Raw genomic sequence first — 15,576 nt, 5'->3', positions numbered from 1 at the left:
GTTAATGCATTTCATTAATCACAAGAGGACCCTTCTTTCCCTCTCGATTCCGGTCCACTTTACCTTCCAACGATGATACTTTTCCATCCTGGACGCCTCTTTATTATTATTTGTCGCCTCCTCGGTTTTGTTCCTTTTCTTTTCTTTTTTTCTTTTTCTTTTCTTTTCTTTTCTTTTCATTTTTTCTTCCCTCGCCGTCTATACAATGTCCTTTCTTCCCGTTCGTCTCACCCGAAGGAAAACTCCGATGCTTTCGATACGAATAAAATATGATGGCACGTTCGCGAGCGAAGCTTCCGTGTTTGTACCTTGGGAGACACCGGGGTTGAAAAGAATGATCGAGGAAGGCCTGTTGGGGAGAAGAGGAATGGTTGAATTAGAGGATCGAGATAAGACGTTGGAGATGAAATAAGTGTCGGGATGAAAACTGCTGTTTCGGTTGTTCAACCGTCGGAGTTCGAATCGTATGGGTGGGGAATGGTTTTTACTCGATTGGAAAAAAGTATTAACGATACAGGTCGAGAAAATGGGATTAAATATTCAAGTCTAGCGAAAACGGTTACTAGAACCAGAAGTGTGTAATAACAGCGAGTGAAGTGAATAGTAAATAAATAGAGACGTCTGAATTATTCTGATGTATTTATATCGAGTAATTGTGGGACTATATCCTAGAATACGCGTGCACAAATTTTCGACGCATTTGAAGTACAATAAATATTCAACAATTACGTTGAATACATATTTTGAACAGTTTTAATAAATTCGTGTTTTTTTCTATATCGAGAAATTTTATAACGTCTGTATATTCCGTGTACCAATCCATTAAATATATTAGTCAGTTTACGTTGAAACAAATCGCACGAATACGCAACAGTTTCTGGAATGCGCTAGAAATATTCAACGAATGTTCCATTCTGCACATGATATTCTGCACTGTATGTACGTACATTCTAATCCGTTAAATTAATTGTTAATTTGCACCGACACTGACACAAACGCACGAGAAAGTTAAATCTATCTGGAGTTGAAGGTTTAATAACAGCTTTCGTTTATTTAGTCGCAAATACGATAAAAAATAATTTCGAGCACGACGATTCAGGTTTTTTTTTGTCATACTTCTAAAAGCAATTGTACTCCCCTGAAATGTACTACTATCGTTGTCTAGACAAACAAAAGTGGAATATATTTTCACAATCGGCGCAGAAAGAGCTCTTCAACTATTATTAATACGTTATGCGACAATAAAGAATAATGGAAATCGCAGTGATTAAAATTACGCAATATTTTCTGGGACATTCTATTATTATATTCCACGCAACACGTTTTAATCTATTTCAATTAATCATCGGCACCAAACAGCTACGAGATATACAGGGTGTCGTATAATTGATGGCACAAACGAAAAATGGTGGCGATTCTACACGAGGATACGTATCGAGGATATAAAATAAAATGTTTTCATACGAAGCTTTGTTTTCGAGGGAATCGATTTTGAAAATTTGTCAGTTACACGTGCGACTGAATACGACTTTGGCTAACGCTTCTGTCCATAACTCGATATTTTTATCCGCAGCGGTGTTTGTAAACGTTGATCGTAGTACGATAGTATCTGCTTTTTAACGATTTGACTATATGCCAATTAGTTGAAATCGGATGAAACGAACAATACAGTACCACGATCGATATTTACAAACGCCAACACAAGTAGAATAAGAGAGGAACGGTCAGACACGTTAATCAGGTTTTATCCGCGTACTCTGTAACTTTCCACTGTGGGTCGATAAATGAATAGACAATTAACACTATTTTATAATTATTTATTAATATTTTTATTCCAATTTATTTTACATTCGAAAAGAGCTTTATATGTAAATCACGTGAGATCAGATCTCACCTGAGATCAGATGAAATCAGATGAGATCAGATGAGATCCGGTGAGATCAGATGAGATCAGGTGAGATCAGGTGAGATCAGATGAGATCAGATGAGATCAGATGAGATCAGATGAGATCAGGTGAGATCAGATGAGATCAAATAAGATCAGATGAGATCAAATAAGATCAGATGAGATCAAATTAGATCGGATGAGATCAGATGAGATCAGATGAGATCAGATGAGGACCGATAAATGAATAAAGTATAATTAACACTATACTATAAACATTTATTAATATTTTCGTCCTAACTTATTCTACATTCGAAAAAAGCTTTAGGTATAAATCACTTGATCACATTTTCCATATACACAACATAACCAATCCTCTTTTTCTCTCTCCCTTCAGCTCACTTTACTCATCTACGTTCTACAACTTCGTACACGTAATAAAATCTGTACGTGTAATACTTAGAGGGCATTAGAAAAAATATTCAAAGATAAATCCACCAATGCGTCAAAAGAACTCGTAACTTTACGAATATCGAAGCGAAACGAAACCCATTCGACGCGTTCCATATTCGGATACGTGTTGTCCGGTGAAGGACAATTTTACCGCTAAATCGTGCGCGAAATCGTTGCCTGTTGATTCATTAATCCATTAAAATCGCGTTTGCGCAGGAGAAGAGCCCCTTAGATTCCCCTGAGCACGATCCTCCCCTCCCCCGTCCGTCCGTTTCGTCTCATTAATCACAAGACTCCCGGTTTCCGGTTCCTTTGATTCGCGAACGGTTGATATTTTTCCCTCGGACTCGCTGTTTATTATTTATCATCGTCCCCCATCCGCGCTCTCTCCTTCAGTCTTCGTTCCAACGTCAGGGACCCGCGAGAGATGAAAAAAGCGCGATAAATAAAAATAAAGCGACGTAACACGCGTCGAGAGGGACGCGTGCAAACTCGCCGCGGTCTGCGACGAGGAGTGGGATGAAAAGGAACGTCTGAGAAAAAGGGGGCTTGCAACGGGGGAACGAGAACTCGCGGGATAAAAGGTTGACAGCTCTCCTACATTTTGCCCTCTAAGCGGCCTGAATGCTGTCCTAAAAATGTTCCCCTCGCGACGGAAGACGAGAACAAGCCGGAAGGGTGAGGGGCCAGCACATTTATCCCTTGTGTCAGGCCACCATTTGCTGGCACGCTCGCTCCTCCTTAATGTCACGGACTCGATACGAGAAATAGCCGACCAGCCGTCGTACCGACGTCGCGACGTATACACACCCTCTTACCAGCGAAAAGAAGCTTTTCAGCGGCGCCGCGAGTCCCGACTACCGCGCGACCCGTCGGATGATTTTTATTAAGCTCTCCGATTAATGACGCCGTTGGCGAGTTCGAGTCTCTCTTTACACCGAGAGGTCCACGACCCCGCGATTAATCATCCGCGGTGGATCAAACCATTGAGACCGAAGAAGAGGAACCATTCGGAATAAAAGAAACTCGACGCGTGGGGGGAAAAAAAAAAAAACACTCACCGACTTTCGTCGGCGGCGGTGCTCTTTGGAAATAGTTTCCCGCGAATTTTATTTAAAAGTGGCGAGCACCGAGCACTTTCTAACGGTAACCGTCCCGACGAATAGTGTTCCGTGAATGGTGAACGCGCTCACGATACCTTTGCCAGCTTCTTTTTTTTTATCACTTTGAGCGAAGAAACGTCGAGCGAGTCGAGACTCGACGCCAACCAACCGACTTATTTCGTACTTATTTCTGTACATGTGTACGGGACGCTTCGTAACGAGAGGTATAATTGGACGGGGGATTCTATGGACGGAGACACATCGAAGTTGTAAACATTTTCTCCATACACGGTCTCGTTTTTCAGGAAATCGAGTTTCAGAACTCTACCGGTCGGACCAATTAAACGAGTCGTGCGCGCGCCGCGCGGTAATTTTCAACGGGGAGTCTCCTAACGAAATTATTATATTCTACCGTTTTTATTCATTTTTGTGGTAAGATTCGGTGCAGGTTCACCCTGTACTCGATTCCACTTCGTTGAATAATTACGAACAGATGTAAAGTCGTGTTGAATTTCAAAAAGGAAAAGAATAATACTCCATATTTTCGATTTATTTTTTTATTCAATTTTACAATCGGAATGCTATTCATATCGGTAGATTTTTACACAGTTCGTTTCTTATGAAATATTCATGTGTTGATTTAATCCTCGCAGTACCAACGGTTTGGGCGATAAAGGGAGAGACCACGTACGGGTCAAAACGGACCCGTAATTCGACCTCGCTCGAATAAATATCTCGAACAAACATTCTGTTACTTTATCGTACTTTTCTTCGTTTCTAAGAAAATTTGTACCAACGGTACCAAAGGTCTCTCCGGGTCAGAGAAGACCCACGCGTGGCACAACGAGGATCAAGATACATCGAATCGAACGCGTACCGATAAATTTCCAAACTCAGTTTCTCCGAACCCGAAACCTCGTACGGAAGAATAATCCTCCAAATTTTGTTATTTATTTCTACACGCACGGTCAGCCACTGCACGGTCGTCATAAAACACCCTATAGTTGCCGAAATTTATACGTATAAGTGTATTCAAGCTGACAATCGAAATGCTATTCGTATCGGTAGAAATTTTTTTACATTTTTCATTTCACTTATGAAATATTCATACGCGTTCGCGGTTGTACGAGGTAATATATTGTTGATTTAATATCCGTAACCTTTTTTTCTCCCTCTCTCTCTTAGCCACCGGGTCTCCCCATAGCGGTGCTCGCACTTCGTGAAACGTCCTGTAGAATCGATAACCTGTTCCGAGAGTAACAAAGAGGGGTCGAAAAATTAGGATTAGGAGGGATACGAAGGTCACCGGGGTGAAAAATCGAGGTCGCCTTATTTGGTCGATGGTATTCAATTCCTTGGACGAGGTTCGAGCCCACCCTGTATCGATTATTCGCCCGATCGGAACAATAATACACACCTAGAAGCTGTTCGGCGAGTTATTGTCCCACGTCGAACCGTTAAGTCGACAGCGTAACTACAGTTTCTGTTTACAGCCGGCCGACAAGCGGCATCAATTTGTTATTGGTTCGTATGACACGCCCGACTGAAATTTATATTCCACGTAACCCCGTGGAATTATGGCCTTATATGCGCCGTTTCCTTCCATGCGCGTTGCCGCGCGAAAGACACAAATCATCCATAGATGTGTGGCAGTTATGAACGACGTAACATCGGGGGGGCTGTGTATTCGAACGCGTACCCAAGAGCACTTGAAAAGAGTGCTCCGCCACAATATTCCAGCCAGCTTATGATTTCCAACATTCCGCGACCCGTAATTTACCCACGTGAAGTGCGAAACGAGAAAAAGTGTGTTTTCGAGCCCCATTCGAGACGCGACTGTTGATCGTTTAACGCGGATCGAGCAGAAATTTACACGAGTTGAGTTTAACAAATTGCGGTTAACATCCAAAAGTGTTTCTTCAACGGAGTTTATAAATATATGGTTGTTCGGTTTTTATAGTGGATGTATTTAGACGTTCTGGTAAAAAATAGAGGATATTTCATGGCTGGAACTATTTTTTACATTTAAGTTTGTTAGATTTAAATTATTTGTGATCGAATATTTGGAAAAGGTTGTCGAAAAAGTTCTTGCGTGGTTTATGTAACGAATAGAGAATATTAATTTTGCAGAATGGCGTACAGATTTTTTTGGAGAATTTTTCTGAAGTTTTTTCAATTTTTTCGTTACTGAATCGTTTGAAAAGTGTGAATAGTGTTTGCGTTTACGTGATTATGGAATGACAGGCATTCAGATTTGTTATTGCACGGTAAATTGTGTTCCTTGTCACAGTATGGTAAATTTATCTGAAATATTTCGAGGATGTTATCGTTTTGCAATCTTTCGTCGCATTTGTCGCAACAACAAACTATGTCCAAATGACCGATGGCCGGTATATTCTATTTTACCGAGAAGTTTCTAAATATATATCAATGTATATGCTACCACCATTTGTACGAAACTGAAAGAAACTAATGTAGATTCGCAGATACGGAGATACAAATGGCGGTGATATTTTATTTCGTAATTCTAAATAGGTAGCCATATGACCACAGTTGGAACGAAAGCTCACGAGTAAGAAATAATTTTGATTAATCGCTGTGTAGATATTTCAAATAGGTGGGTTAGTCTCTGCATTGTGCTAAGGTCGTTTGAAAAACTCGCAGACTCCCCCACAGATGGTGATGGTATTTAAATTTTATTTATATATCTTGAAATTCCATCTTTTTTTATCTAACTTTTAAGTTCGACATTAATCTACCGTGTAGTTTGTCGAAAAAATTAATTGAAAGAAAGCTTTCTCGCTCCCTGTTGCAAAATAGATAACGTTAAATATTATACCGTAATTAAATTTCTTCTTTAAAGAGACTAAACACCGAGCTAAACTTTTTACTCTATATTACACTCCAGAGTCGAAACAACGGTCAAAGTAATGAAAATATTCTAATTTTCCACCACCAAAAAAATCAAACTCAATTTTATCCGCTGAAAAAATTACTCTTTCAATGTTTGCAATGCTAAAGAAATACTTTTAATTGACTTCCTTTCTCAAATCGACCGTTTTCGTCGAACGACGAAAAATATTTTCAAAACCTTCGAAAAAAAAACAGATTTCCAAGTATAAAACTAAAACAGTATAAAACCACTGGAAGATCCCCGGTCAATAAAATGCATAAAAATTTAGGAAAATTATTTTCGAAGAAACAAAGGCAATTTGAAACTCAAAATAAGAAGTTCTCATTTTTCAACCTTCGGTCCAATACTCTTCACTTTCGTAGAAACATGATATTTTTTGGTCCTGAAACCACCCGTGAAGTGTCAAAATTTTCGTTCCAATCGATACTCGCGATAATTGCACGCGCGTGAAACAGTCGCGCGAAGATCACGAGCGTTACAACGCGTCGTGTAACGCAACGATGATCAAATTTCGAACCGAGCCGATACAACGCAGAGCAACGAGAAAACTTTCCAAGGCTGCGTGTTACGTATATTTGTACAGCTCCAATGATTGCGCGTCACCACCTTTTGCAACCCTGACTTCCTTTCTACACTCCCCCAATCACACCCGAGGTCCCCGGCTCATCCTCGTTTTTCCAGGCTGCCTGTTTCGCGACTCGAAGTTCAAAGAGTATCCCGGACGAATATCGAGTAATTTTGTCGCGTTCGAAATAACGTCCCTGAATATGCAACGCAACGTTCCACTGCTGGAATAAGGGGACGCGCCGGATTTTGATCGTTTAACATGCAAATAACTTCGAATCTAAAGGATCCGTCTCTCTCGCCCTCTCTATTTTTTTTTCTTTTTTTTTTCAATGCGCTCCGGTTATGGAGCGCAACGAACAGCGAGTGGGATCGAGTTAAATATATTCTCGCGAATTTCAATCGAAGCGGTGCTCGAGTGTTGTTTATTTAAAACCGGTGCAATGGATCTTCGAGAGAAACAAAAACGTCTTGGTTGGTTCGCGGAGAAGTCTACTCGGTATTGAATCTTCAAACCTGAAATTTTAATCATCGGTACAATTTTATTGTACGTACGCTTGTATATTTTTATCAATATACACTCATATTTGTGAGTATGTAAAATTAATATTTTGTAAATATATTTAACTCGATACGTATCCGGATGAACATTTCGCGTAACGAATGACGGATGCATCGTTTCTAAGTTACTCGTTGAATAAGAATTCGACTTTGAATTATAAAACGAAGTGTGTTAGGAATTAAGGAAGAAAAAAGAGCACGGATGAATCGCTGTACGTTGAATTTATTCGAATGAAATTTTATCCATCTCTGGATCCGAGTATGCGATATCGAAATGTCAATATTCTATGAGGAGGGATAGCAGAAGGTGTCGTCTTCTTTAAATTCAATTTATTATACATTTGTCGTATTTACTGGTTAATTTGTAAAAAGAAATTGCAAACGAAATTCTTGTAATAAAAAAAAACTGAAAAAAAGTTTAATGTATTTTTCTTTATTTTTCTTTGGCTATTAATTGTATTGCGTTGTAAACGTGTCGTTCGAATAAAAAGAAATTGTTTCTTTCGGTGCAGGTGATGCAGTAGCCGTCAATCATTTATCGCTGAAGAGTCTCCTTCCAGACACGACCGGTTACATGACTTACGAGGGTAGCACGACTCACCCCGGTTGTTGGGAAACGGCAGTATGGTTGATCCTCAACAAACCCATCTACGTTACCGCGCGAGAAGTAAGTGCTAACTCCTTCCAGCTCGTCAATTTATTATTCAGACCCCTCGGGCTTTTATTACCTTTTTCGCGTCACCCTGTCCCGGTCAATTTGTCGATCCTCTCGCTTCCCCATCCATACGATACAAGCTTCTATAGTCTGCACGTAACGCGCGTAGAACGATGCGTTGGGAACGCTCCGAAACACCAAACGGATCTAGAACCCTACCAAAAATCTAACAAAATTTATACGATCGCTCGTGAAAGTATTTAGAATCGATATAAAAAATGATAAAAATTATCCTCTTCACCATCTATTCGTGACAATAGTGTCTGACTTAATCCGAAAGTTAATGTCGAGTAAAATAAATATTCCTAATCGTTCTTGTCGACTAACTGAACAATACGGTATTTCAATTACTCGGTGAATAGAAATTTTGAATTATTTAATATTGGAGAACAAAAGGAGTAATTGAACACGATTGATCGAAATTTGAAATCTTCGATCGGGAGTTCGATGTAACGATATAAATAATGTTCCGACTTGCGCACAAGTTTGGCAAATAAATTGTTAACGTCGCGAAGTCGACTCCAAGATGATAACGAATTTACGCCGTCGGTTTCTACGAAACTTCTAAAGTGCATTGATACATTAAGTATATTATTTGGAAATTCGGTTACCTGCCAAGCTATTCTTGTATTTGCCTCCGCGCCATTACTTAACAAGGTCTACTTTATGGTTAAATATTGAACGAGGGAACGGCATCGTTACAATGTAATCCTAATCCCATTTCCAGCTTTACGCACTAAGGAAACTAATGCAAGGTCCGGCAAGCACTCCGAAGGCACCCTTGGGAAACAATTCGAGGCCGCTGCAGGATCTTCATTACAGGACTATACGGACAAACATCGATTTTCACAAGGTGAATTGCCCCTCTGTTCCCTCCTACGTTTCTGGGCACACTAATTTTTCCTCAACTAATGCGATTAGCAGCGTGAATTCTTACCTTAGCGCGACACGCGCCCGTTTAAGTGTATTTCTGTGAACGTTACTGTTCGAATGAAAAATTAATTTCACGTTTAATGAATTTGCGCAAAATTCACTCGAGATTAACCCTCTGCAAGACGTTCGTTGTCTTTTCACAGATTTTCGACCGTTTGAATTTAATTATTACCTGCTGGAAATTTATTGTCGTAGAGGTAAATTTTACCAGTAATATTTTACAATATAGAACTAAAATTACGTACAAGGGATTTGCAAAATGATTACAGAAATAGAAATGTTTTTGACATTACGAAGATGAGTAAAGACTTTTCTTTTATAAATGAATTTGCATATTTTTGCACGAAAGTCACTAGATGATACATTTTTTAACCGTGTTAAATTCTTGTTGAATCAAATTTAAAAACTTCGTCATATTCCGTTAGTAGTGTTCGAATTGAAATGGTTCTACTTCGTTTTCTTTTTTTTTTTTAATGCACAGGGTGAATCATTTCTTGTTTACTCGGATGATGAAAAAGTAGCAGGAAGATGTGTAAAACGTTCCGAGGAGATTCAGCGCTTGATTCGTAAGTGCAACATTTTCGCTTGGCAAAGTGCAATTACACTTTTCTTACAATCTTTTTGCCCACAGCCGGTAGACACGGCTGCACAAAAACGTCTTCACGGTATAGAATGTTCAGAAGACTCTGTGTTCTTGAAAAACAATTTACGTAGTTCCCTTCGAACAAAAGTGCAGCTGCACTTTGCACGCGCATCGTTGCATTTACGAAAAAAGAAGCGAGATCGCTGGAAGATAGACTTTGTTGCACCGAACCAACTTTTTCCCGACGCCTTCAACTAAATAGGATTCGTTCCAGTTGCGTGACTCGCCTTGTGCATGGACGGTATGCGGAGTGTTTTTCTTTTTTTTTTTTTTTCTAGAGAACCATGAACGAAAAGCGTGCATTAAGATACATATATACAAAGAAACCGGCTGCAATAAACTGCAGTTACCTATTAAGCTATGCGACGAACTTGACGAAAATATTAAGAAACCTAATGTCTGGAGAAAATTTTCGAGACTCTCTCACGAGGGTTCCACGATCACAGATGCGTAGAATAGAGACAGAAGGAAAATTCATGCGAACGTGACGAGATAAACAATTTATTTGAAGGAGAAATCTCGCAAGAGATTTTCTAATTTAATCTTTTCGTATGTTTCTTAATATTTTGTGCTTGGAAATTCTTCAGATTAACATATTGTTCATTTCGTTTCATACTTTGCTCTCAAACTTCTTTGTATACAATTGAAACTTATCTCGAAATAATTTTCATTCCTTTTGTACGAAAAATACAGGATGTCTTAATACTTATTGAAGTATAGATCGATTCTCGTTTTAACACACCTTCGTAATCATAAATTGTTCGCTGTGACCCATAAACGATGGATCTAATCCAGACCCAAATCTAACCACCATGGTGTTGGAGAATAACAGTCGCTTTTTGAACAGATAATCGTAGATCTATCGGTACTAAAATTATTTTTACTCACTATTACGACTCGATAAATTACAGATAATATTTTCTACCTAATTCAAATGTAGACCACTCGCTTTTAAAATTATTTTTACTCGCTATTTCGACTCCATAAATTATAGACAATATTTTCTACCTAATCCAAACGTAACCATCATGATACTGCAGAAGAGCAATCGTTTCAGAACGAACTATTGTAGACCCATCGCTTTTAAAATTATTTTTACTCGCTATTACGACTCCATAAATTATAGACAATATTTTCCGTGCCAATTCGAGCGATTCCACTTGTAGAGGGTTAATCGACCATCGAGTGACTTCTCCCACACGTACGATTAATCAGAACTACCTTTTATGTTTCTCTAAACAGCGGCCGGATGCGAAGTGTCCATCGATGGCGCAGGACAAGCACTATAGAGGTAACCCAGGCCATTATCCAGGCTCCGGGATCCCCTAAACTTCTTACCACTTCGCGAAGGGATCGTCTCGATGAGAATTTGAAAAGATGACTTTTTCTTTCCAGCCAACAAGTGGCAGGACGATGGCTCCCTATCGCACAACATCGTCTGAATCGTCGTCGCTCGGCCACGAGAGCAGACGTTTCTTTTCTAAACGAACGGTGCCGATCATCTCCTAAGGGACAAACGAACACGAGGTCAAAATAGGCTTATAACGAGAAGGGTCACGGTTCAGGGAACTCGATTCGTCCAATGGCAGACACTTTAGATGGAGTGAGAGTGAAAATGAGAATAACAGAGAGAGAGAGAGAGAGAGAGAGAGAGAAATTGAGCAATGGCTCGAGATCGCTTCGAAATAATTTTTGATGCCCTTGCTCGACGTTTGATAAACAGAGAAAGAAATATTTAAAAAAATAACACACACAAACACACGTACACTCATACACGCGTACACACACATAAATACACAATATGAAAAGATTCGGTAGCTCGTAGTCGAAACGAAACGAGCCAGTCTCGCGACAGAGATAACACAGACACGCGTTAATTATCACAGAGATTAATCGACAGAGCTTTTTCCGCGTATCGATAAGATACCGATTTGCGTTTCGTCTCGTCGCGAGGCGATGAAGATTCACGAGCTGGCACAGCCACGGGTCCTCACGTCGTTTCCCCTCGACCATCGCCGACCAGCCGACGACTGTTACGCCGATGATAAGTGTATTCCCAGGGAATTTGTATTTCCCGCACCATTTCGAAAATCGTTCCCGTCGTTTCTGCCGGGGAAACGAAACAGCCCCGATTGAACCTTCGTAGACGTCCACGACACGTGTCATTATATATTTAACCCTTTGCTTCGAATTGTCACCGTGCGCGTTGAATCGAGTCACATTTTCAGAAGAAATGTTCCAAGAGAAAATTACCCTTGAAAAGACTTGTTTCGTTATTGGGAGCTTCGAAAACAGAGGAATTTGGATTAAAATATTTACAGCTTCTTTATTACGAGTAAAATTTGATTTTTTACGCATTTTGGCTCGTTGACATTTTTCGAATAATACCGTATGTGCGTCTAAGAATTAATACGGTGGATAAATGTATCTTGGTAAGAAGAAACATGAGTAAGTTGTGTAGTAATTGTGTAATTGTATCGACCGAGTTACGTTTTTGAAAAATTGAAGGGAAAGTTACCAATGAATTCGCTCCGTAAGAAATATTTAATTATCGAGAGGTTCGAGAGCAGAGAAATTTTATTAAAAATATTTACGATAAAAATCCCTCGATTAAAAAATTTGAAAGAAACATGTCCTTCGGGTAAGCGTTCAAATGTATGTTTGAATATATTTTTTTACAGGTAAAATTTGCTTTTTTGCGCATTTTGGCCTGTTGACGTTCTAAGGACGAATAAGGAGAAATTATTGTGTCCCGTGCAACGGGAAATTTAGTGTATAATAAAACCAATAAAACATAATGTATACCAATAAGAATATAACGACAGGATGATAGACATCTTTGGACGAATAAATTAAGAAGCGAAAAAGCGTTAATAGACGTCTCGCCCGATAAACAGGCTAAAAATGGGCGTGTTCTTTTTTCCTTTTTAAACAATTACCTCAATGGAAGCGTGCTTTTCTTTCGCAACTGCCGTGATAATAAATGGTTTCTCATTTCCCACCTGGGATTTGAAATTGGTACGTAATCTTTATGTTTTTCTCGGGAAGGCGGAAACACATGACCGTCTGTTTAATTGTCACGATCTTGGCAAAATTAGAGTCAAAATGTTTTTGTGATCTAATCGTCTGAAATACCAACAACATTTATTAGTACCTTCTTTAGTCGATAAGTAGAGCAATTTTAGATTTTAGTCTTTCATTTTTTAAACGTTTGAAAATTTGTGTTTAATCGACCCATAGAAGATACTTGAAAAAATCGATAAACACGCAAAGGGTTAAATATGTCTCTTGTAAATTGGTACGAATTACAAAACCTATCATTGGATTTTATCGACGCATGGGTAAATACAAAAATTAATTCTTTCAAAGAAAATGAAAAGTATCAAAAATGAAATTCCATTACAGCAAACAATTGTAAGAAACCGAATTTTTAACTTCGAAGTTACAAACCACAATGTTGTAAAGTAGTTCACAATAATTTCCATTTGCTGTTAACGCGTTAAATAATACACAAACACCACAGCTATCGGTGAATTCGTTGTTTTACGTATACACTGTGCAAGTGGCTCGAACGAATTGATTTTGAATAACGATAATTTATCTAACCGAAGAAATCTCGATTTCACGAGACGTTGATCTATTTTTCATTGCAAATATTTTTGTACAAATTATCATCCTTGAGAATATTCTCGATTCTCAGAATTTACACATCACTGGCAATTTGTATCCAAAAACATTACTTTTCCAGAAAGAACATCAACTATCGTTTCGTAATTAAAATCTAAAACATAAATTACGTTAACATTTGTTCACAATTCGACTGTACATTCGACGATTGGAGAATCGACATAATAGGAAAAAAATCCATCCAAATTGTACTTTACGTCCCGGGCAAAGATGAAATCCAGAGCGCGCACCAATTAAGTTCAAAGTCGTCTCTCTCGAAAACGAGACCTCGTTCGAAAAATTTGCATTCCGTACATTCTGTTCGCTTTCTCGCGAAGAATCGGCTTCGCTGAAATCGTTCCACATATTACGACCCCCATTGTCGCGGCGCTCCAAATAAGTCAGTATCTATCGCGCCACGTGCACGAAGATCGCATTCGCGAACGAATTCACCGAGAAACCATTTGATTTTTAATAATTGCAATCGTTCGTTCCACTCGGGTAGCCGAAAGAAGAAGGAAAAAAAAGAACTCGTGTGCCTGTCGCCAGTAGCGACGAAATCACGCTCGTTCCGCTTCCACGAAAAATTGTAACGCAACCCTTGCGTGTACCTCGAAAGGACACGGGCGTCAGAAACGAGGGGGTAAATTGTCGAATTACTTGACAGATTTTTGTCAATTATTTTGTAGCCAATATACGTAAACGAGGCGCTAAAAAAAATGGAAAGAAACGTGCAGAGGTAAAAAGAAAAAAATAATAATAAAAAGAACGGTGAAGTAGAGGTTAGAGAAAGACAGTCGAATTCCACGAACAATTCCCTAGGCGGAACGAGCGATTTGATGAGAAATAGCTCGATGTTTAGGGAATGCCCGAGATAATGGTGGGGAGGAGGTCGTCGAGGCGAAAGAATAGAATAAAATCGTGTGCTAGACCAACCGATCGCGAAAATATTGGGTTGTTCGTAGCTTAGCCGATGGACGAATAATCCAGCGCTTTTGTATATAAACACAGACACTAAACAAACCGTACGGAACTACTACCGACTAGACTTTAAGCAGATTTAAGAGGACATTTAGGGAGAAAAGAGCAGAGTGTGTATAGAGACTAACGTTGTATTATACGAAAGTGAACGTTTAACAATTGTGGTTAATGAGTAACGATAATAATAAACGCAACGTTATATTGTACAACAATCGTGTTTACGTGTTTGTTCATTCTTGTACCGATGTTCCGACGGTGACGTTTCTTCGAATAATCGTTCGACACTGCTAACCTTCCATCGTTACTATTATTCATTCGGACAGAAGAATCGGAGAATCGAATCCGAGTTAAAAAAAACAACCGCAACGATTTATTCTATTACACGATCGTTTTCAATTCGTGAGATTTTAAATGGAATTTTCAGTGCTCTTTCAACAATCGCGCTCTTGCAAAAAATGTATAATCTTCGGAGGAAAAAATTTAATTTTTTCACCGGGTGAATATCTCGAAAGCTATTTTAAGAATTTTATCCGCAATCGTCGCCGTATCGAATTCTGCGATTAACGAAACGAAAGACGAAGTGAAACGAATCTATCATCGAAATATTGATATAATATAACACGCGATAGAACCAACGGTAAATTCATTTTGTAAATGTTATTTCAAACGGTTAAAAAGAGCTGTTTATTGAATTTTCAATTTTTTTTTTTTCGACGGTTGCTTTCGCAACTTTCAATTTATTTTGTTGTCTGTATTCGATATTAAGGATCGTGACGCTCTGGAGACGCAATTTTGGAGAATGGACGCGCGATGTCGCGATATTTATGAGCTCGATCGGCCCGGGCGACGTTTAAATAATTATTCGAAGAAACAGACGACCCCAGGAGCTCCTTTATCGAGGACGAAGCCCGCGGGACGAGCGATCGGCCAACCGTGATCGAAAAATCCGAGTACATTGACAAATTGTCCGGACGAAATTGGGTCGAACGACGACCAAAGTTCGAGCTTCGTCCTGAGACCGCGTCCGTCTCATCCTTCATTAATTATCCCCCTCGTCGCGGCAACTTTCGATGACGCTCCCGCCGGGATCAAGGTAAGTGAATTTCATTTTCCCAATATCTAATCCGAACATTTCGCGCCTATCGGCGCTGTAATAAT

At 39.3% G+C, this 15,576-nt stretch overlaps 1 protein-coding gene across 2 annotated transcripts in view; it reads left to right on the top strand.

Moving 5' to 3' along the window:
- The window catches only part of Carpa (Carbonic anhydrase-related protein A), a 334,325-nt gene extending 319,725 nt beyond the window's left edge, over nt 1-14,600 (top strand). Inside the window, exons 7-10 of one of the 2 annotated variants that reach the window (XM_076312333.1) lie at nt 7,993-8,147; nt 8,923-9,048; nt 11,014-11,062; nt 11,167-14,600. In XM_076312333.1, coding sequence (XP_076168448.1) covers nt 7,993-8,147; nt 8,923-9,048; nt 11,014-11,062; nt 11,167-11,213 — 377 coding nt within the window. In that variant the 3' untranslated portion in view covers nt 11,214-14,600. Of the gene's footprint in view, nt 1-7,992; nt 8,148-8,922; nt 9,049-11,013; nt 11,063-11,148 lie in introns of both variants that reach the window. The other variant, XM_076312332.1, reaches the window with a different exon arrangement.
- Nucleotides 14,601-15,576: the final 976 nt, after the last annotated feature.

Source organism: Ptiloglossa arizonensis, chromosome 5, assembly GCF_051014685.1.
Source record: "Ptiloglossa arizonensis isolate GNS036 chromosome 5, iyPtiAriz1_principal, whole genome shotgun sequence".
Classification (NCBI taxonomy): Eukaryota; Metazoa; Arthropoda; class Insecta; order Hymenoptera; family Colletidae; genus Ptiloglossa; species Ptiloglossa arizonensis.
This window is presented reverse-complemented; position numbering and strand designations above follow the sequence as displayed.